The 23,284-nt window shown below is 40.7% G+C and overlaps 1 protein-coding gene across 3 annotated transcripts in view; it reads left to right on the top strand.

Moving 5' to 3' along the window:
- The window catches only part of DCDC2 (doublecortin domain containing 2), a 281,410-nt gene extending 267,990 nt beyond the window's left edge, over positions 1-13,420 (top strand). For all 3 annotated transcript variants that reach the window (XM_089682253.1, XM_089682255.1, XM_089682254.1), the window contains one exon: positions 10,365-13,420. In XM_089682253.1, the coding sequence (XP_089538379.1) occupies positions 10,365-10,463 (99 nt within the window). In that variant the 3' untranslated portion in view covers positions 10,464-13,420. The remainder of the gene's footprint in view (positions 1-10,364) is intronic.
- The last annotated feature ends 9,864 nt before the right edge of the window (positions 13,421-23,284 follow it).

Genomic DNA, 23,284 nt, shown 5'->3' on the forward strand with positions numbered 1-23,284 from the left:
GAATTGGCCAAAATTGCTGCTTTAAAAGCAACAAGAATATTCTTTTTGGCATTCAATGAGAATTAGTCAGATCTGGATGGACAGCAACACTGGGAAAGCATGGTCCATACTTCTGTTTATTACAAAACAGCAGACATGTAATATATGTTAATAATTATTTGCCTTCATATGCAAGTACGGATCTAGGGGGGTGCAGGGGTGGGCTATGCCCCCCAAATTTCAGCTGTGCCCCCCACCCCAGGCAACCCATGGACTTTGTTCAACATGAGAAGCTGTCTGCAGCAGCACACACAGCCCAGACAGCACACTCCTCTTTCCCTGTACTGACAGGAGAGGAGAGAGGAGATCGATGTACACTGCTTCCTCTTGCCCGTCTCCTCCTGTCTGCCCCGCCCACATTCCAATTCTCGGCCAGTGCTGTGCCTAAGAAGATATGTGGGTGGGACATTTGAAGAACTGCAGCAATGGTAGCTGCAGGATTGATTCCTCTGTCTGAGCCTACAGAGACCAGCCTGGGTGAGTGAGCTGAGCTCTGCACTACAGCTGAACTCTCTCCCATCTCTCCCTCCCTCCTCCATCCCCCCCTTCTCTCCCCCTCTCTCCCCACCTTCACCCCCCATCTCCCCCTCCCTCCTCTATCCCCCCCTTCTCTCCCCCTCTCTCCCCACCTTCACCCCATCTCCCCCCTCTATATTCAACCTTCTCTCCCCCAACCTTTTCTCCCCCTTTATCTCTCCCCACCTTTGCCCCCCCTATCTCCCCACCTTCTCTCCACCCTCTATCTCCTCCCCCTCTATCTCACCATCTTCTCCCCCCTCTATCTCCCCACCTTTGCCCCCCATCTATCACCCCGTCTTCCCTGCCCCCTCTGTCTCCCCCCCTTCTCTCCCCCCTCTATCTCTCCCTCTGTATCTCTCCAACTTTCCCCCCCAACTATCTCCTCCCCTTCTCTCCCCCATCTATCACCCCATTTTCTGTCCCCCCCTCTAGCTACCTATCTCTGCCTCCCCTCTACTCTCCCCACCTTTGCCCCCTCTATCACCCCCCTTCTCTCCCCCATCTATCGCCCCCCCCTTCTTTCCCCCATCTATCATCCCCCCTTCTCTCCCCCCTCTATCATCCCCCCCTTCTCTCCCCCCTCTATCTCCCTCCCTTCTCTCCCTCCTCTATCTCTCCCCGTCTAATCCCCCCTTCTCTCCCCCATCTCTCCTCCTTTCTTCTCTCCCCATCTCTCCCCATCCCCTCTCTCCCACATCTGTCTCCCATCCCCTCTCTGTTCATGTTAACACACAAGGACAACTTTAGTATTATTGGGAATGGCTGACAATCTGAAGGCTGGATGAACTGATGGAGGCATTACTCACAAGTTTGTGACGCTTCTGTTTAACCCCTTTTTGCCCAGCCCCAGCATCCCTTTAGGGGATTGTTCACATGAACTTTGGACTCTGAAGAGTGATCTGCAATCAGGTCATTCTTCAGAAAGCAGTTGGCAGGCAGTGAGGAGATGTATAACCTCTTCACCACCTGCTTTAACCCCTAGAACCCCACACTAGTGCACTGCAACCATAGGCATTGCACAAAGTTGTGGGCTGCTTGCAGAGCAGCCTCATTCACTTAAATGGGTCACATTCAGCAGGCACTGTGCCCACAGAAAGCAACAGATGACTGATTTTTTTCCACGCCCACAAAACATCACAGTGGCAGTATGTGTACACCCCAACCCTTTGTTGCCAACCATCCATAAATTTGCAGACAGTTTGTATAAAACAGACACTTTTCTCCTATCCGCAAATGTTCATGGACAGGATAAAATTGCCCGTAAAAATTCCATTTGTCATGGGCTCTGATTGCCAGACTCTGATGTAAGAGGGCACTCTGCTGGACTCTGATGTAAGGGGGCACTCTGCCAAACTCTGATGTAAGGGGGCACTCTAGACTCTAAACTCTGCTACACTCTGATGTAAGGGGGACTCTGCAGACTGTAGTGTTAGATGGTTTCACAATGGGGAAATAAACTGCTGACCCCTGCAATACCATACTGACCACTGTACTCCACCATGCTGACCGTCCGTCCTCTGCCCTGCTGACACCCTGTACACTGCCCTACAAACTGCAGGTCCCCACCCTTTGCTCTGCTAATTCCTATCCTCTGCCCTGCTGACCCCTAGTACACTCCGCTACTAATTTCTGTTTCTGTGCACTGCCCTGCTGACCTCCTATCCTCTGCCCCCCTGACATTTTTTACTGCACCCCCATATCAGACTGGCTAGATCTGGCCCTGTTTATATGCTTACTCTTTAATATTTTCAAGTTTCTTTTTATATACAGATTTGTAGATTCTCCCATTGGTAGAATATGATGAATAACATCTCTGCTGGACAACTGTTGAAATAAAATCAGCTATACCATCTATTTTTTAATCTGAGGCTTGCAGTAAGAGAAAAACAATCACTGAGCAAAATTACTAGGCAGGAATCACAGGTTGTATATGTAGTAAGCACACATGGTTACCTCGATATACACTTATATTCGCTGCACCTTGAAATGATTATTTACACTGAGGCCATTCCATTTATGTGCAATTGTTTTAGTGGAACCAGTGGATAGTATGGGCTCTTTCAAATCTTTACCAAGGACTACTGCAAAGCATGGATTAAACTGCATTATGCTGCCAGGCTGTGACCCTCAGGTTTGCCAATTTAGTCACAACTAAAATGTTATTGGTAAACAGCTGGAATAGCAAAATGATGATCTCTGCACCCGTGACTATGAGAGCCATTTAAGATTACAAAAAAAAACAGCTGCAAATGAGGAATAAGCCTCTTGCATACTCTGGTTACTGATCAAACCTTGACTGTTGTGGTTTAAAATTTCTGCAATATTCCTTTTCCTCTGTGAAACTTGGGCACAGCAGCCCATTCAAGTGAATGGGCTGCCATACCTGCACAAACATGGACCGCAAACCTGCGATAGTGTGAATATAGGGTAAGTGATCACATACCCTCTAGGCTTCCTAGGCAGCTGAGATCAGGGGAAGAAGAAACAGCAGGACACTAAACTTCCCAGTAAAATGCTGTGCAGGGGAGCGTGTCAGGACAAGTCTGATCATTGGAGGAGAGAAGGCTCAGTTCCCAGCACAGCAAGGGAACTGACCATGGCATGTTTTTCTGCTTAGTGTGGTCAGTTTTTAATAGGAAAGCAGAGGGACTGGCAGGGACACCAAGGATTTAACACAAAGAATGCAATGCAAAGAAAACAGCATACTTTTCCACACAAGTACATGGTACAGCAGGCACATATCAGGAATATGAAATGTTGGGTTTAAATACTAAGGGTAAGTTCATTAAAAACAGCTCTTGGTGATGATAATGGTGGACTCTGCTATTAAGATTTCTGCAGACCAGTTTCAGGTGGTCTTCTGTCATGGCTGCCACATACTTTAGTTTTTGCCTTTTCCAGGTATTTTCAGAATAAAAACATCACATTTGGTTGGCTTACTGGGTAACATTATTTTTACCTTTTTGGCAAGTTTTTCTTTATCAGTGAGCTGCAGTGAATATAAAATATGGTCTACATACACCATACTGCTGACAACATATAGCCTATTATTGTGTCTGTAGGGGCTATGCAAAGCTCTGTTGCATGAAAGTTTTTCTTACAGATTCCACTGTGGTTGCCCCTAGTAATATATACTTTAATGATCCCCGTGATGTCCTTGATTTTTTTGTCTTACAAGATCCTCAAGAACTTCATAGTGCAATTGGATTCCCAATTAGAAGCTCCTGTACATAACCAGAACAAAAGAACATTGAATGATTATCGGTATGCTACAATTAAATTTCAGATAAACTAGGTTACTGGCCCTAGTTGTAACATAGAAGCTGCATAAAGGTCAATCTTGGTAATTTTGAAAAAAAAAAAATGGGTCACATAAGAGTGTGAAGCAGATCCAAATATCTGATATACAATGACCTTGAAAGAGTAGGAGACAGATCATCAATTGTGACTTTAACAGCTAAGTACAGTAAATATAGAAAATTCATGTGTGTTATTGATGAATATTGGGACTTGACAATATAACAAATTAGAAAAATATATTTCAGCACGTGAAAAGAAAAAATACCAATATGTAAAATTAACATCAAACCTGTAGGTGTCAGACATGTTAAAGTAATGCAGATTTTACATGGGAATTTAAATGTAGTAGCAAGTTCTTTTAAATGTAAATAAATGTAAACATGATACACTAACAATATAGTACTGAGCTATTTACTCTGGAATACAATTGCAGCATTGTAAAAACAATGGTAAATTGTGTTTGCAAGGCCAGTGTTCATTGTTGATTTGAATCAATATAAGGGATCACTTTTTCCTAAACATTCATTGAAGTGGAAAAATATTTTGCAGTATGTGTCTTGCTGTGGCCATATTCTGCATCAAGAGATTATAAAGCAATTTTGTACTAATGTAAAAGAAAAGAGACATTTTTGACTCACGTGTAAATTCCATATCTTGGAGTACCGTACAGGACACAGGTAACATATTAATACACCATGGAAAATAGGCTTGTACATTCAAGTGAGCCTGATAGACATTTGTCTGTTGTAAGACCTTTCCAACTGTAAGCCTTTTTCCCACTGCTAGAGCTGCAGTAGTGATCTACCAGGACTAGAAAGTTCTTGCTTGGCTGGATAGGAGCATGGGTAATTCCAGGGAAATAGCCTGCTTTTTCCACAATGACAAAATGTTTTTCTGGAGAGTTCTTGAGTAGAATTGGGTGAAAAGTATTGCCTGGAAGGAGGCAACCACCAGACCCAGACCTCTCATAGTGATCTCTCTTGGATCTCTGTTGTCGAACATGTGCTGTTATAGAAAGAACTTTCTTTTCTGGAAGAAAGACTTTTGCTTGGAATGTATCCAGGTTCAAACCCAAGTATTCTAGGCACAGGGAAGGTTGGAGAGCATATTCGTTGAAAATGCTTATCCAGCCAAAGGCTTGGAATGCCTGAATTGTCTTTTGGACAATTGCTGAAAATTGCAAGGGACATTATCCTTCAGAAGAAAGTCATTTAGATAACTTGGCATTATTGCTTGCCATTCTCAGGGCATCCAAGTGACAAGACCTTTGTGAATACCCTGGAGAGGAAAGGCCGAAGGGCAGTGCAACAATCAGGAAATGGTTTACTGCCACTGCAAACTGTAGAAATAGCTGATGAAGTGGATAAATGGGAACATGCAGATAGAAATCTTGGATGTCCACGGATGCCATGTATTCCCCTTGTCTCAAAGAGGCAATTACTGACCTTGTGGATTCCATGTGAAATTTTGGAATTTGAAGACATTTGTTGAGGGTTTTTAATTCATATAGGATATGATGAATCCCCCCTTTTGGGCTTTGGCATCATGAACAGGTTTTGAATAAAATACAACCTGTCCTGTGGTGGAGCTGGTACAACAACTCCCTGGAGGTGGTTCAGGATATTCTGCAAATCTGGCTGTCCATGGACTGGGATGGAGAGGGGCAAACTATAACAGACCACCCCCCTAGTCTTAGGAGTGAGGGTACCCTTTTATTGTGAAGATGATATTGGGAGGTGGCCTTTAAGGACCAAGCCATGTGCCAAAAGGAAGGGCTGTACTGTGTTTAGAGAAGCTAGAGGCTCCTGAGGAGAAATTTTTATAACCTTCCATTCAGGAAATAAAATCTTTCCACCTGTGATTTCTTTGATGAAGTTATCAAGTGCCTCACCAAATAAACGTCTTCCTTGGAAGGGCATGTGATGCACTTTTACAGGCAGCTTCCCTTGTCTTAGCCTTTCGCCATAGAATTCTGCACATATGAATGGAGATTACAGCCATTCTGGATATTAGTCTCATGACATGCTCCAGGGCATTTACACAAAAAGCAGAGCAGAAGGCAATTGTTGTGATTACTCTGTTACTCTGCTGTAACAGCACAATCTTGAAAAACAGGGATTATTGTCCCAGTCCAATTAACTGTAGTTTGACATACAGAGATAGCAGCAAATGCTGGTTACAGAGCTGGGCCTGGCATGTTCAAGAGAGCTGTTAAGAGTGTCTCAAATTTGTTGTCATTAGAATCTTTGAAAGATGGTAGGTACAGTGAGATGTCTTCAGTAGGCACAGCAAGATGTTTGTTTAGGACAAAAACAGCAGGATCAATCACAGGAATAGCCCATGTTTTTGCATATTCTTTTTCCAATGGATAGAGTTCAGCAAAGTTTTTGGGGTAGTGAAAATCCTTTTAGGACTGACCCAATTGTCATAGACAGCACATTCTATATGTTCATGAACAGGGAACGTTTTGCAAGTTTTGTAGGTATCTGTGCCCAAAGAGACATGGCCATATGAAGGAGAGTCAGTTTGCACAATTCCAAGGCTTTGTGGACAGAGGCAACAAGCCTTTCAACCTTAGCAAGCTGTTGCATGAAGCTCCCTTTGAAACTTGGTCATTTACCTAAAACTGAGGTCTGAGTAATTGAATTTTACATTCCAACCATAGCCTTGTTTTAAACATAATGGTCAAAGATACAGGGTGACCTTGTCTTGCCTATCCATGACACCAAACTGCAAATAATGTCCAAGCTTTGCCTAAGTGGTCTTAAGGGATCTGAAGGGGTCTTAAGGGATCGAGTTCCATAGTGATGGACCATGGCCCTGGACCTTTACAGCACCCTGTGGCTAACTCAATGTGTTGCACCAAGTGCCAAGGTAAGCACCCCGCATAGGATCCTGTGACCGAAGCAACATTACAGGCTGTACCCAAACCCTATGCCTTGGTGTTACTGAGGTTGTACCGATCTGGATACATTGCTTTTATGTAGGCATTAGAAGTCAGTGAGGATTGAGTGAAGAATTCCAAAAGAATACCAAAGAAAAAAATTATAAAATAATGAAGTTGATTTCTCCAAAGGAGAAGAGGTCATCACCTTCAGACACTGATCACATTAATACTGAACCCCTGATGTTGGTGAGATATGATGTAGAGCTTTTAGGTATATACTGTACATTTTGCTATGGAATTTTGATCTGTAGTACAACGTAGATAAAATTGCACAGTAGTGTTAATTGTTATAGGTGATGGGCCATACAGCATATCACTCTTTTAATATAAACTAAAAATTTACAGTATATCTAAATCCAAAAACAAACAAATGAGTGTCGATAGACTGCTTGGTTCAGTGGTGGCTAAGTACTGGCTCCGGACGCAGCAGCATTCTGTGCTATGGCTGCATACCATACAAACTAGATAGTTAGGTTGGATGAATTTGTATGGGGTGGAAACTCTCTGCGTCCATGCCTGTCAACAGCACTAAGTGCATGTAAACATTTAGATGAGTGGTTACAGGCAAATAACAGTGGTGCCAGTTATTAATTTGTGCAGGGTACAAATCTGGCTGCACCACTGCTGGCTGTGACTGTTCATGCAGACTGCATGCATAGCTGCCAGCAAGAGTAGTAGATTTTTGTTGGCAGCTGCCCATGTGAACGGGTCCTTACCCCTCTTCTCATCTCCATAATGTAGGATGGAAGTGTTCTGTAGTTCAAAAAGAGAGCAGAAAACAGTGCTGACTGATAACAGCCAGTAGAGAAAATAGGGTGTTATCAACTCACTGAATTTTTGGCATGACCTATGTGTGTTTCTTTTAATTGAATTTATATAGTATAATGTTTTCAATGGTATATTTAACAGACTAATGGAGAAAATAAAATAAGTTCATTGTTAGTCATTACATACAGTACCTTTTTGTTAACTGTAAAAATATTATCACCGACTACCTTCTTTGCTTCCCTTCTCTGATACATATTCTGTGCTCTAACAAGCACGTGTACTTTGGACTAAATCTAGCAAGCATTATCATGCATCACATTACACTTGTTTTCTGTATCACTGGATACAGATAACACAACCTTGTTGATCTTCCCTCTCTCCCTCTCTTTCACTATCTCGTCCCTGAAGCCTGCAAATCCAAAACAACAAGAACCCATTTTAATCATGCTATGTTTCACCACTTATAACCTTGTCTTGTAAAAAGAAACCTACAAATATAGAATGTTTGCAGTAGAAGACAAAAACCCATTTTGATTGGAGGCAGCATATGTACTTCTTTACTGAAACAAAAAAAGTTAATTAAATAGTACACTAACAGGACACATTTATAAATTAATCACAAAGGCCCCATTCATATCTGGCGTTTTGGGATTTCAGATAGAATTGCTGCGATTCTGCCTGCAATCTCAAAACACACTGCAATAGCAGGAAGACGCACCACGTGTCCACGTGCCAGTGTGGTTGAGTTGCGATTGTCGCTTGATAAATCAAGCCGCAATCGCAGCAAACCGCATCGCGTCGTGAAGCTTGTCACCCAAAAAGGAACAGGAGTTTCTTTTGGGTGACAAGCTTCATGCAATGTGTTTTACTGCAATTGCAGATCGATTTATCGAGTGAATATCACGGCAGAACAGCACCGTGTTTAGGTGCCATTGAAAATAATGTCACCTGAACATGCGTGGTGCGTTTTCCCACTGTTGCAGTGGGTTTTGAGATTTCAGGCAGAATCACAGCAATTCTACCTGAGATCCCAAAGTGCCAGATGTGAACGGGACAAATATATGAAACAGTAAAGGTAGAGAAAACTGAGATACTTTGATCACACTATACATAGAACGCCATAGTAGTTCATTGACTCTTCCTGTCAGTATATCTGCTTGCCTGTACATCCCTTACGGGCAAGCAGATATACTGACAGGTGTGCAGGAGACCTGCATGGCACCAGCAATCTGTTTGATTGATGGTGCAATGCTTTACAGGTTGCTGCAACAAAAAATAATAAATGCACATTTTTTTACTTGAAAAAAAATTGTGCATTTATTATTTTTTTATCAAAAGATGAACTTATCCTTTAATTTACCATGCTGAAGTTAGAAGCTGGTTACTATGCACAGCTGCATCAGATTCTGGGTGCATCAGTTTTAGTAAAGCTCTCCTGTAATGTCTGCTCAGTAGTGTTAGAGTTCATAGAGATCATGAGTACATATGTTTTTATTTAGTTGTATGCTGTATTGATACTCTTCAAGTGGGACTGTTCACAAATACTAAAATAAAGCCGTCGTAACAGTCCCGCTAGGATGGATAAAAAGTATTATAAGGTCAGACTTTCCCTGGAGAGAGTGCTAATTTTGGATCCCTTCAGTGTTGCCTATACTTTTAGGGTGTTGGTCACGTGATCTTTGCTGAAGCAAAGACCCTATCTTTTAACCTAGGTTCACACCTAAGCGTTTTCTGCAGCGTTTTACGTATTGCAGAAATACAGTATAGTTCATTTAACATGATTACCTATGGGACATGTTCACATCTCTGCGTTTTCACCTGGTGTGTTTTTGGAAAGGGTCAGGGACTTTTTTGAACGCAAAAGTTGCATTTTTGGTTCTATAGACATCAATGGAAACGCTGCAGAAAAGCATGTGTTGTGGTTTTGCTGTGTTTTTACTGCGTTTTTGATGCATTTTGTGTATTGCATTTTAAATCTGCCTAGCAACAAGAAAAATTAAAAATAATGAAGAAAAAACACAAAAAGCATCAAAAACCCAGGTGCAAAAATGCAAATGCAACACAAAACGTAATGCAGAAATGGCGCAAAGGCAACCTGCATAGGTGTGAACCTAGCTTTAGTGAAGATTGCTTGAGTGCAAAAAAAATGTGGTCATTAGTGAATAAAGCCATTTGGCCTAGTAAAGGCATACCATATCGGATGTTTCTCAAATAGGTGTGGGTGTTCCAGCTTTGATATATATTTTTTACGAAAAACTTGATAAAACATATGGTCTAGTTGATGGTTTACGTTTAATAAATGACAGCAGTATTTAAAGCAACCAGGCCAAAAATAAACAGATAAAAACAAACAGCTCATTAAAATACATTGCATAACAAAACCAGATTTTGCTGCAACCATTAGGTATCCTCAGTCTGATGGCCAGCATCATTCCTCCTATTTCTTCTGAGCCCCGGTTATCCTTGACCTGCTCCAACCTGCCTCACTGAATAATGGAAGGAGTAGCATCACAGTGATAAGCTCACCTCTTGCTCTGGTTTCTTCTCCTATCAACATGCTCCTTGTTGGCATATAAACTGATGAGCTCCCTGCACTGCTTCATTCTCTCACACTCCAGTTCAGCAGTTCACGGACTGTGAGAAACTGGTACTAGGTAAAAATTGTGTATTTAAACTGATAGCAATAAAAAATGCATTTAATAATGTATTAATTATTACAGACATTCATGAATACGTATCTTTTATATCTGCCTAGAGTTCAGCTTTAAACTTTAAGTTTGTTTCTTTGCAGGCTGAATATTCTCTTCCAAGACCAACTTCATCAAGACTTCTGGAGAAAGTCTCCACTCCTTCTGACATAGAGAAGAAGGATTTGGAGCCTGAAGCCTGATCCAAGGGAAGAATGACCCCTGTTCATAGATGCTATCTTGATACTTGAATCTGAATGTTTTACTGTATCATTACAAAGCTAGTTAATGGGAGAAGGAGTATGTATGTAGACATGTATATACATTTACATTCCCTCATATTAAACACATCAGTGTATGCACTGTTTCTAAATTGGATTATTTTTATCAATAATGTTCCTATCTATTTATTAGGTTACTTTTTATACTGTCAGGTGTTTTGTAATTGTAATTTAAGCATTTATTTTGTTAAGCCATATTACATTAACAGGGGTAATGAAACATTGCACTATCTATAGCTACAGGCTTATTACATTCACTGTTACGCAATGTAGCACAAGGTATAGAGCTAAGCAATCATTTCTTGGCTTAGTGGAATTTTTAGCAAAACTAGAGTATTCAATAGGAGTGTCCAGTCTGTGGGCTTGAGCGTATGTGTTGGGAGTGAAGTGAGTATGATCTGCAGATCTGCCTACCATTTCCTTGTGTTAGATCCATAGCTATCAATGACAAAACTCTGACGCCCAGGTATAGGGAGCGCTAGAGGACAATGGCAATTAGAAGAGTATATTTTGGGACTTTACATTTGAGTGGTGGAACAAAGGGTGTGGTGGTGAAGAATTTTGTACTCTCCATGCTCAACTGATCCCTCTTCCCCTCACTCCCATTGAGTGAAATACTCTGGTAAAGTGTCCAGTATAGTAAATCTTAGCAGCCAATCATAAATTGTCTCTCTCTAGTCTGTGTTTCTCAGTTCAATTTTGCTTGGATTAGCAGTTAATAAAGCCTGCTGTTCATGCAAGCACTTTTTTGCTGAAACATGGACTTTACATTTTTGAGATTGTTGTTATATCGGAAGTGACACTCCAAGCAAAACTTCTGATGTTTTATTTAGAGTAGGGAATAAATACAATCTCTGGCAGGTTTTTATTACTGTATGTGTTCACCTTGACAAGATTTCCTGTCACTTTCTGTGGGATCACTGGGACAAGCATTGAGAATAAACATGTACAATGGGACCACAAACATCAATATTGCACTTTTTTCAATAAAGTGGGGAAGGATTATGTTCTCTGTTACTATGTTCCCATTGGGCAGATAACCTCTCACTTCCTGTGTGGTCATTGGGACAGAAAGTGAGGGAGATCTTCCAAGTAGAGATACTGTTATACCAGGTTAGAGAGTGAGAAGACAAGAGCCTGTCTCTAGTCCATGAAAGATAGGAGTTGTGTGGGCAACAGAATGGCAAGGGTGCATGTGGAGAATAAGATAGATAAACTTCCAGAATTAGGTGGACCATGCATGGTCCTAAGTACTGTACGGACATAGAGGAAGCATGGTCCAATGGCAGATGAAGCACTGAGGTCTGCAACAAGGAGTCTGGCTGAGCTCCAAGGCATCAAACAGAGATTTGAGTAAATCTAGGACCAAGGTTGGAAAAGAAAAGCCACAGCATGAGGAATGAAGTCAGAATATAGAGCAGCCTGCGGGAGACCAGTCAGCAACAACTCTCTCTGTTAGCACTTTGAGGCCTACACCAACAACTCTCCTGTATAACACATACACTAATGCAGGTGCCCAATTGGCAACTGCCCTTAAGAGAGTCCATTGCCAGGCACACACATACACATGGTGGCAGATTGTACCATCCTAACAAATACAATAACTGGCAGAATTTGTGGCCCTTTCACATTCTTTTACAATAGTTTTTATTAAAATTTTCAAAAAAGGATACAGAGAAAACTTGGCAAAATGAGACATATTAGATACAAAGCTGTGTTTCCCACAATCAGTAAGTACATAAAAGAGAGAAGAAAACAGGAGACACTCGTATTATATGCCCTCTAGAATAGAACTGTTTACACATATAATACAAAATACAGCTAAAGAGTAAGTCAACTTGGCCATCCAATTAACTGCAATATCTCAACCAACCCTTTCACATTCTATCCAAAACTACAAACTTTTGCCAGAACTTCATTTAATCTTCCCAGTGTTTCAAACACATAAAGGTACTTTGTCTCTAGTGTAGTGGGATACTATTGTCAAACATGATATGATTTTACATGACTGTCACTGACAGTAATTTACATTGCGTATGTAAGGATTTCATAGGCCCTCTTTAAAAGACACTAGTATCTGCTCCTGAAAACAGACAACCTACACAGCGAGATGCCAACGGCAAATTAGAAATAATGACCTATGTTCCATCTTGGATGTTTACTGTGATCACCAGCTTAAAATACACTAACATTTACTTAGTCTGTCCTCACAAAGTGTAAAATGTCATCCTGATTAAATAGTTATCCTTCCATGCACGCCGTTATCTAAGCAAGACAAATGTTGTCTTTTATACTGAAATAAGTGGTATTAGATCGTAACATTAACATGTAATTATTATGTAAGTTTAATGAGTGCTAGATATCATATAGAACTCTTGATGAAATGGAGATAATGCACATGGGTAGATTATTCCAAAAGCCTAAATATGAATACAAAAGAAACAATTTGTATCCATCTGGGCATATATAATCTGACCCATTTTGTTGATGGCTAAGAGCTCAAGTGATATGAATAGATTTTAGGCATGCACAATTTACAGATTATTCGAATTGCTAAGGGCAGGCATTCAGCTATATTTTTCATAGACTGTACAGATATAGCACAGATGAACTGAATGCACAGCAGGAAAAAAAGAAGCTTTGATAAATATACATTATATTACATTTATACTCTGAATCGTTCACTCGTATCTGCTTGTTACATTTTTATGGAAGGCTTTTATCTTTTGAAAAAACACGTAACTCATATAATATAGAATGTTATTTTTCCAGTTTCCTAAAGAAATTCTAAAAGTTTTATCTGATATATGCAACATAATGTTAGCTAAAATATTAAATAACATAAGCTGTTTGTCACAAATAAACCACCATTTACTTTACTTTAAAGTTGTTCAAATGTGTGTTATTTCAACCCATGTAATCATAAAACTTCTTAAACAGGGTCAGCGTTAAACCACAGCGGACCTAGTGAACCTGAACTGAATGAGACTGCAGAGCATTTATCTTTGGGAATTAGAAATATCGTCCTTGTGTTATACCACTACGTACACAGCTGTCTTCATATAGCTGCCAATATATCCATCTGTTATACATACAGTGAAATGCAGCACATCATTTGCATACACCTGTATACATTCAGCAGTATAGCCATATACTGACTTTTATCATAGTTTTATTGTATGGCTATTCTGCAATGACATACAAAACCTTGAAAAAGTATTCATACCCCTTGAAATTTTCCAATTTTTGTCATGTTACAACCAAAAATGTAAATATATTTGATTGGATTTTATGTAATAGACTAACAGAAAGTGGCACATAATTGTGAAGTGGAAGGAAAATGATACAGTTTTCAAAATTTTTTACAAAAAATTATCTGAAAAGGGTAGCGTGCATTTGTATTCAGCCCCCTTTACTCTGATACCCCTAACTAAAATCTAGTGGAACCAACTGCCTTCAGAAGTCACCTAATTAGTAAATAGAGTCCACCTGTGTGTAATAATTCTTAGTATACATACAGCTGTTCTGTGAAGCCCTCAGAGGTTTGTTAGAAAACATTAGTGACCGAATAGCATCATGAAGGCCAAGGAACACACCAACAGGTCAGGGATAACGTTGTTGAGAAATTTAAAGCAGGGTTAGGTTATGAAAAAAAATCCCAGCAAGACCACTTAAACAAACACTAGAAAAAAAATGCTTTGGATCGATATACACTTTGAGCAGGAACTATGTGTGTACCCATCTGTCTCTTCAGTATGGAAGACTGGCTCTGCAGAATTACAGATCCTTTAGCAGGTAAACAGTAACCATGTGCACATTTCAACTGTATATTTATAGCTTTTTTTTGTCTAGAGTAATGCTGTAATTTATAAGGCAACCTGACCACAATGTATTAAATGTGTTGTATTCACAGTGCCTTGTCTGGTCTTGCTGGCAATATTTCACCAGACAGGAAGTGAAGGTAACTCTCCATCAGCAAAACAGACATAATTATATAAAATGCTTTTTTTAGTAGAGTAGGTGAAGGCTAGAGCCCTTGTCAAAATGTTTTATTTCTCTCTGTCCCTGATTTTACCTTCCTTCCTGTATAGTGAAATGTTAGTTAGCAGGACAGGAAGCGAGGGTACATCTCTCCAACTGGGCCCCAGATAGCAGTAAAAATGTCTAATTCTTTCCCAATCTGTCCAAAACTGAAACAAAAATGTTTGGCTTGACATACACTTAAAGTAATGCTACAACAATGCAACTTCCTAAGTCACCTGTCTACCTCCAGTCTTCTCATTGGACAATTAATTAACATCACCACCTTTATCTACTCATCAAGTAACTAACCTTGGAAGCATAAATGCTAAATCAGGAGTAATCATACTGACTTATAGAGGTGTGTATATATTTATATATGTTTATCTACTTAAGGGCTGCCTGTGTGCAATGTACTGAGTGTGGGCGGCATGCAGGCAAAACAAGGCACTGGTACCTTGCTGCCTGCTTCCTATTTTAGGGCGTATGCATGCATGCCCCCTGTCAACAACTGCCATGATTTTACATAGCAGGAGTCTGTCAGCAGTCCCAGCCAATGATTCAAGGCCAGGATCTGCTGATCAGCTGTGTCCAAGCACAGCCAAATGTCATGTGTTGATAATCAACACAGGGCTCTGTACAGATAGAAAAATCTCAGGAATAAGAAGCAGGAATAAGAAACAAAGATGTTTATAAAAGCATCACACGTCACACACATTACACATTGTTAGGTACACATTTAACCCCTTGCTCACCCTTGATGTTATCCCCTTCCCAGCCAGTGTCATTTAGTACAGTGACAGTTTATAATGTTATCACTGAACACTGTATTAGTGTCACTGGTGATGTTAGTGGCAGTTAGTTCCCCCCCAGCGTCAGTTAGTGTCAGATTGCCCTCTGCACTATTGCAGTCCTATTATAAGTCCCTGATCAGGGGAGGAGCCTGACTATGGAGCTGAGCGGGAGATTGTGGTGAGATCTCCCGCACCCAGGCTCCCCCAACGGCTTGCCAACAGGTCGTGGGCTAAACGGCTGTGGAGTCCCACGGATGAGACCCTGTGTCGGGGCTGTCGGCCGGGAGTCCTCGGTGTGCTGAGAGGAGAAGAGCTGAGGGACAGAGAGCCCTAGGAGCGGAGGCATGGAGGACGCCAGGTAGACACGTGACCGGCTGCAGGGAAGTCCTGAGAGGAGAGAGATGCCAGCCGCCATAGGGGTGCATATGTGATCTTGATTTCACCCCTCTCCTCTCTCCTGGTCTCCCCAGCTCTCCCTGTCTCCCTTACCTTCCCCTCTCTTTGTGAAGGAGTACAAATCAAGCCTACAGCGGATTGGAGCATGAGAGGAGTTAAAGGGGCAAAAGTTTGACATATGATTGGGAATCCCTCACCAGAGAGACCGTTGAACTAGAGGGACTCACATTTGCAACCCCCCCCCCCCCCCCTGAGAAGACCGAAAGAAGCCACCCCCCTAGATCCAGATGTGGAAAAGTGAAAGTCTAAGGGTGAGTGAGAGTGGCAGAAGAAATGAAATGTAATACAGTGAGCTCCATAAATATTGGGACATCGACACAATTCTAACATTTTTGGCTCTATACACCACCACAATGGATTTGAAATGAAACGAACAAGATGTGCTTTAACTGCAGACTGTCAGCTTTAATTTGAGGGTATTTACATCCAAATCAGGTGAACAGTGTTGGAATTACAACATTTTGCATATGTGCCTCCCACTTCTTAAGGGACCAAAAGTAATGGGACAGAATAATAATCATAAATCAAACTTTCACTTTTTAATACTTGATTGCAAATCCTTTGCAGTCAATTACAGCCTGAAGTCTGGAACGCATAGACATCACCAGACGCTGGGTTTCATCCCTGGTGATGCTCTGCCAGGCCTCTACTGCAACTGTCTTCAGTTCCTGCTTGTTCTTGGGGCATTTTCCCGTCAGTTTTGTCTTCAGCAAGTGAAATGCATGCTCAATTGGATTCAGGTCAGGTGATTGACTTGGCCATTGCATAACATTCCACTTCTTTCCCTTAAAAAACTCTTTGGTTGCTTTTGCAGTATGCTTTGGGTCATTGTCCATCTGCACTGTGAAGCGGTGTCCAATGAGTTCTGAAGCATTTGGCTGAATATGAGCAGATAATATTGCCCGGAACACTTCAGAATCCATCCTGCTGCTTTTGTCAGCAGTCACATCATCAATAAATACAAGAGAACCAGTTCCATTGGCAGCCATACATGCCCATGCCATGACACTACCACCACCATGCTTCACTGATGAGATGGTATGCTTAGGATCATGAGCAGTTCCTTTCCTTCTCCATACTCTTCTCTTCCCATCACTCTGGTACAAGTTGATCTTGGTCTCATCTGTCCATAGGATGTTGTTCCAGAACTGTGAAGGCTTTTTTAGATGTCGTTTGGCAAACTCTAATCTGGCCTTCCTGTTTTTGAGGCTCACCAATGGTTTACATCTTGTGGTGAACCCTCTGTATTCACTCTGGTGAAGTCTTCTCTTGATTGTTGACTTTGACACACATACACTTACCTCCTGGAGAGTGTTCCTGATCTGGCCAACTGTTGTGAAGGGTGTTTTCTTCATCAGGGAAAGAATTCTTCGGTCATCCACCACAGTTGTTTTCCGTGGTCTTCCGGGTCTTTTGGTGTTGCTGAGCTCACTGCTGCGTTCCTTCTTTTTAAGAATGTTCCAAACAGTTGTTTTGGCCACGCCTAATGTTTTTGCTATCTCTCTGATGGGTTTGTTTTTTTTTTTCAGCCTAATGATGGCTTGCTTCACTGATGGTGACAGCACTTTGGATCTCATCTTGAGAGTTGACACCAACAGATTCCAAATGCAAATAGCACACTTGAAATGAACTCTGGACCTTTTATCTGCTCATTGTAATTGGGATAATGAGGGAATAACACACACCTGGCCATGGAACAGCTAAGAAGCCAATTGTCCCATTACTTTTGGTCCCTTAAAAAGTGGGAGGCACATATGCAAACTGTTGTAATTCCTACACCGTTCACCTGATTTGGATGTAAATACCCTCAAATTAAAGCTGACAGTCTGCAGTTAAATTACATCTTGTTCGTTTAATTTCAAATCCATTGTGGTGATGTATAGAGCCAAAAATGTTAGAATTGTGTCGATGTCCCAATATTTATGGACCTGACTGTATATGTTATATGTCAAAATGATAAATGAAGCAAATATGGACTGTTAAAGGAGTGGTGGTTGCACATACAGTTGCAAGAAAAAGTATGTGAACCCCTTGGGATTACGTGGAGTTTTGCATGAATTGGGCATAAAATGTGCTCTGAACGTCATCTAAGTCACAACAATAGAAGAACACAGTCTGCTGAACATAATACTACACACACATTAGATGTTGCCATGATTTAATTGCACATAACATGTAAACATTCACAGTGCAGGGAGGAAAAAGTATGTGAACCTTTGGACTTAATAACTGGTTGACCCTCCTTTGGCAGCAATAACCTCAGCCAAACGTTTCCTGTAGTTGCAGATCAGACCTGCACAACAATCTGGAGTAATTTTGGACCACTCCTCTTCACAAAACTGTTTCAGTGTAGCAATATTCTTGGGATGTCTGGTGTGAATCGCTCTCTTAAGGTCATGCCACAGCATTTCAATCGGGTTGAGGTCAGGACTCTGACTGGGCCACTCCAGAAGGCATATTCTGTGCTGTTGCAGCTATTGTTTTGTTGAATTACTTGTATGCTTTGGGTCATTGTCCTGTTGCATCACCTATCCTCTGCGGAGCTTCAGTTGGCGGACAGATGCTTGTACGTTTTCCTGCAAAATGTCTTGATAAACTCTGGAATTCATTTTCCCATCAATGACAACAATCCGTCCAGGCACTGAGGCAGCAAAGCAGCCCCAAACCATGATGCTCCCTCCGCCATGTTTTACAGCGGGGAGAAGGTTTTGATGTTGGTGTGCTGTGCCTTTTTTTTCTCCACACAGTGTTGTGTGTTCTTCTCAAACAACTCAATCTTGGTTTCATCTGTCCACAGTATATTTTGCCAGTAGTGCTGTGGAACATCCAGGTGCTCTTTTGCAAACTTCAAACGTGCTGCAATATTCTTTTTGGACAGCAATGGCTTCCTCCGTGGTGTCCTCCCATGTACTCCATTCTTGTTTAATGTTTTCCTTATTGTAGATGTGTCAACAAAAATGTTAGCATGTGCCAGAGATTTCTGTAGGTCTTTAGCTGACACTCTGGGATTCTTCTTTACCTCATGCAGCATTCTGCACTGTGCTCTTGCAGTCATTTTTACAGGACGACCACGCCCAGGGAGAGTAGCAACAGTGCTAAACTTTCTCCATTTGTAGACAGTCTGTCTTACCGTGGACAAATGAACATCAAGGCTTTTGGAGATACTTTTGTAACCCTTTCCAGCTTCATGCAAGTCAACAATTCTTGATCGTAGGTCTTCTGAGAGCTCTTTTCTGCGAGGCATAGTTCACATCAGACAGTGCTTCTTGAAACCAGTAAACCCAAAACAGGTGTGTGTTTTTTAAAGGCAGGACAGCTGTCAGCAACACATCCAATATCATCACACTGATTGGAGTCAAGGTTGGCTCACTCCTGGCCCCAATTAGCTCTGGGAGAAGTCATTAAGCTAGGGCCTCACATACTTTTTCCTCCCTGCACTGTGAATGTTTACATGTTATGTGCAATTAAACCATGGCAACATCTAATGTTTGTAATGCACACTGTGTTCTTCTATTGTTGTGACTTAGATGACGTTCAGAGCACATTTTATGCCCAATTCATGCAAAACTCCACGTAATCCCAAGGGGTTCACATACTTTTTCTTGCAACTGTAGGAGGCACTACGGAGACTACAGAGGGTCCCATATTTTCAAATTAAAAACAAATAAAGAACGTTAGTTCCTGCAGGGGGCCTAAAATGGAGATAGGGGGAAAGAAGAAGGTGAAAATATTAAAGGGAGGAGGAGACTATTGAATCCATTAGATATCCGAAATATAGCAAATTGAAGAACAAAACAACAAAAGGAAGCGGATCCAAAGCCCCCATGTCATGTTCAATTAAGAAATATATCCCTGGGCAGGACAAACAGATCCCAGAGAGGCAAAGTGGAATTAATGAAAAAGTGTGACAGAGAACAGTAGTGGTGGGAGCCCCAGAAGATCCCAGGGAATGTCCGATTTTAGCCAAAATTTGGAAGAAGCAGACATAGAAAAGATAAATGGTATGGATAAATTGGAAGATCAAGATTTACATTTACCAACAAAAACAGAAATAGTAGAAATGTTTAAAGGCCTGGAATTATCTATAAAAAATGAGATGGGAAAGTTACATAAATATCTGGGATATGTTCTTTCTAGAGTGGAGGAGATGGAAGAAAAAACAAATAAACAGGCTCAAGAGATACAAGTCCTAGAAAATAAAATGGTGGAAATGAAAAAGGAACAAAGAAATTTGCTTTATAAATTGGAAGACCAGGAAAATAGGAATACAAGATGCAACCTAAGGATACGTGGGTTACTGGAACTCCCCCAAGGAGAAGATCTCAGGGAAATGGTAGAGAAAATGTTAGATACAATAATGAACAGAGCCGCAGTAGAACCCTATAAAATGGATGGAGCATACAGAATTGGAAGAATATACCAAGAAGGAGGAAAAGAAAGACTGAGAGATATCATTGCTCAATTTCGATATTATAGGGATAAAGAAGAGATCTGGAAGAAGATAAAAGGAAGAGTTATTATAAAGTATGGGGAAATAAATTTACAGATATTCGCAGATCCTGCAGCAGAGACTTTGTCAAGAAGGAAAATATTAAAACCATTAGTAGATCAAATGAAAAAGCAGAACGTCTGATATAGTTGGGGGTCCCCAGCATTTTTGATTGGTTGGAAAAATGGACGATTGACAAGATGAAAGTTTCCCGAAGAGCTGAGAGACATCTGCGAGAGACTTGAGTTGCAGAAAATAGATATTCCTGAATGGGGAGGGGGGGGCAGTTTGGGGGGGGGGTGGAGGAGGAGGGGGAGAAGTGGTGGTGGGGTTTTTTTTTGTATTCTTTCTCTCGCTCCTCTTGTCCCCCCCCCCCCTCATTCTCCTGGTTTCTTCCTTTTTTTTTCTTTTTACTTTGGCAGGAAGTTGGGGGAGAGCAAATGTGAAGAGGTGTCCATGAACAGAGCTATAGTGGAATCAAAAGTGGAAGTAGGCCCACAAATGATTCAGAGGCAAAAGAATAGCCTAAAAGGGGAGGGGATGGGTTGGGGGGGTGGAAGGGGGAAGGGTATGGGGGGGGTTGGTAACCTGAGATTATGCAGGAGAGTAGGAGATACATTAATCTGGAGAAATCCTGGAGGACAAAGGAGAAGGTATAGAGAAGAGAGGGAGAGAAAGGAGAAGGGAGAAGAGGAATGAGAGGAGGTGAGAAAAGGAGAAGAATGGAAGAGATCCACTTTGTGACTTATAATGTCAAAGGTTTAAATAGCCCAGGGAAAAGAGTTAAGATATTTAAAGAACTTTAGCATAGATCTTCTTTAGTGGTATTTCTACAAGAGACACACTTAGTACAAGAAACAAATGTGACGTTACAATCTAGATATTATTCAGAATGGTATTATGCAGATTCCCCAATTAAACGTGCAAAGGGAGTGGCAATAGAATTTGCGGAAAATATAAGGTTTAAATTGGAGGAGAGATTGGTAGATCCGGAAGGGAGATTCCTTTTCTTGAAAGGAAAACTACAGCAAATAGAATGTACATTAGCAAATATTTATTGCCCGAATAAGAACCCTGAGGTATTCTTAAAAAATATTATGAGAAAATGAATGGATTTCAAAAAAGGGGATTTTTGTATGCATCCACAAATGGATGTGGCCTCTCCTGTGCTAAGAGATAGTGGTAGATCTCTGAAAAATTTTAAAAAATGCTATTTCAATGTCAACTTGTTGATATTTGGAGAATTAAGCATATGAAGGAAAGAGACTACACTTATTACTCTCATGCACATGAGATGTATTCAAGATTGGATTACACACTGTTGGACCATAGGCTTATTGAGTCTCTGGTCAAAGTAAATATAGAAGTTAAGTCGATTTCTGACCATGCTCCTGTCACAATGCAATTGCTATGGGGTAATGAACAGAGGGGAGGAAAGTTATGGAGGCTGAATGAGTCACTTCTCCAGGATCAAGAGATGGATAGGAAAGTTAAGAAGGAAATAGAGCAATTCTTTGAAGAAAATGACTCTGAGGAAGTGTCGGTAGCCACGGTGTGGAATGCACACAAGGTTTATATTAGCGGAATCTTAATAGTGATAGGAGCAAAAAAGAAGAGGGAAAGAAGAGAAAAAGTAAGCACACTTTTAAGGGAAATTTGTGACCTAGAGCTGACACATAAAAACAGAGTAACAAAAGAGATCACGCAGAAGATAATAAATAAAAGAGAATATTTAAATAATATCCTGGAAGAAGAGAAGAGAAGAGTGTTTAATAAAATGATAAGTGAGAGGTATAGAAGGAAGGGGGGAATAACCAGGAAAGTATTTAATGAGGGCTCAGAGGAAAAAAAAATCTAGGAATTATATAGAGAAAATAAAAGATAATAAAGGAGAATTGGTTCATTCAACTAAAGATATACTAAAAGTGTTTAAAGAATATTACAATAAGTTATATAATATTAAGCCTCATGGTACCAAAGGAGAAGATGAAGTAAGAAATAAAGAGAGAAGACAGGCATATTAGAAAAAGGCAGGTTACCGAAATTAAGTGAAGAACAATTAGAATCCCTAGAAACTGCAATAACTCAGGAAGAAATACATCTTGCATTAAAAAGCACAGTAGCTGGGAAAAGTCCAGGACCCGATGGGTATACAGAGAGATAATATAAAAAAAGAAGAAGAAATTCTACTACCTAAATTGAGAATATATATGAATGCTTTGGGTGGAGAGATGGAGATGAGGAGGGAATCCCTGCAAGCTCATGTGGTTCTCATACAAAAGGAAGGTAAAGATAATACTCATTGTTCAAGTTATAGACTGATTTCCTTATTAAATATAGATACTAAATTATATGCAAAAGTACTGGCAAGTAGATTGAAGGACCTAATGCCGAGATGGATACAATTATATCAAGTGGGAAAGAAAGAATTCCGGAGTTGGTAGTTTCGATTGATGCTGAAAAAGCATTTGATAAAGTAAATTGGGGATATATGTTAGATACCTTAGAAGTAATAGGCATGGGACCTAGAATGAGAGAATGGATTAGGAAATTATATAGTCAACCCTCGTCAGCAATAATGGTAAATGGGGATATATCCGAGTATATTGGGATGCAGAATGGAACAAGACAGGGATGCCCTTTGTCTCCATTGTTATATATACTGTCTTTGGAATCTCTTTTGGCTACCATTAGGAATGATATACAGGCAGTCCCCGGGTTACGTACAAGATAGGGACTGTAGGTTTGTTCATAAGTCGAATTTGTTCATAAGTTGAATCAGGCACTTTTATAAGCACTAACTACTAACCAAACGACAGGATATTAGATTACGTTTTTGTAATAAGGTTACAGAAAGCAGTAAAACCTCAAGAGGCTCTAAACTGGTGTTTTGCATAAGAACTGCAGCTTGGACACATGTTTGCCTTAACATATTTAACTTTTATGTGCATGTAAATGTTTAAACATCAAATTCAACATTCAAA

The sequence above is a fragment of the Staurois parvus genome, unplaced genomic scaffold (genome assembly GCF_062004578.1).
Source record: "Staurois parvus isolate SC_StPar_1 unplaced genomic scaffold, SC_StPar_1.0 ptg000287l, whole genome shotgun sequence".
Taxonomy (NCBI): domain Eukaryota; kingdom Metazoa; phylum Chordata; class Amphibia; order Anura; family Ranidae; genus Staurois; species Staurois parvus.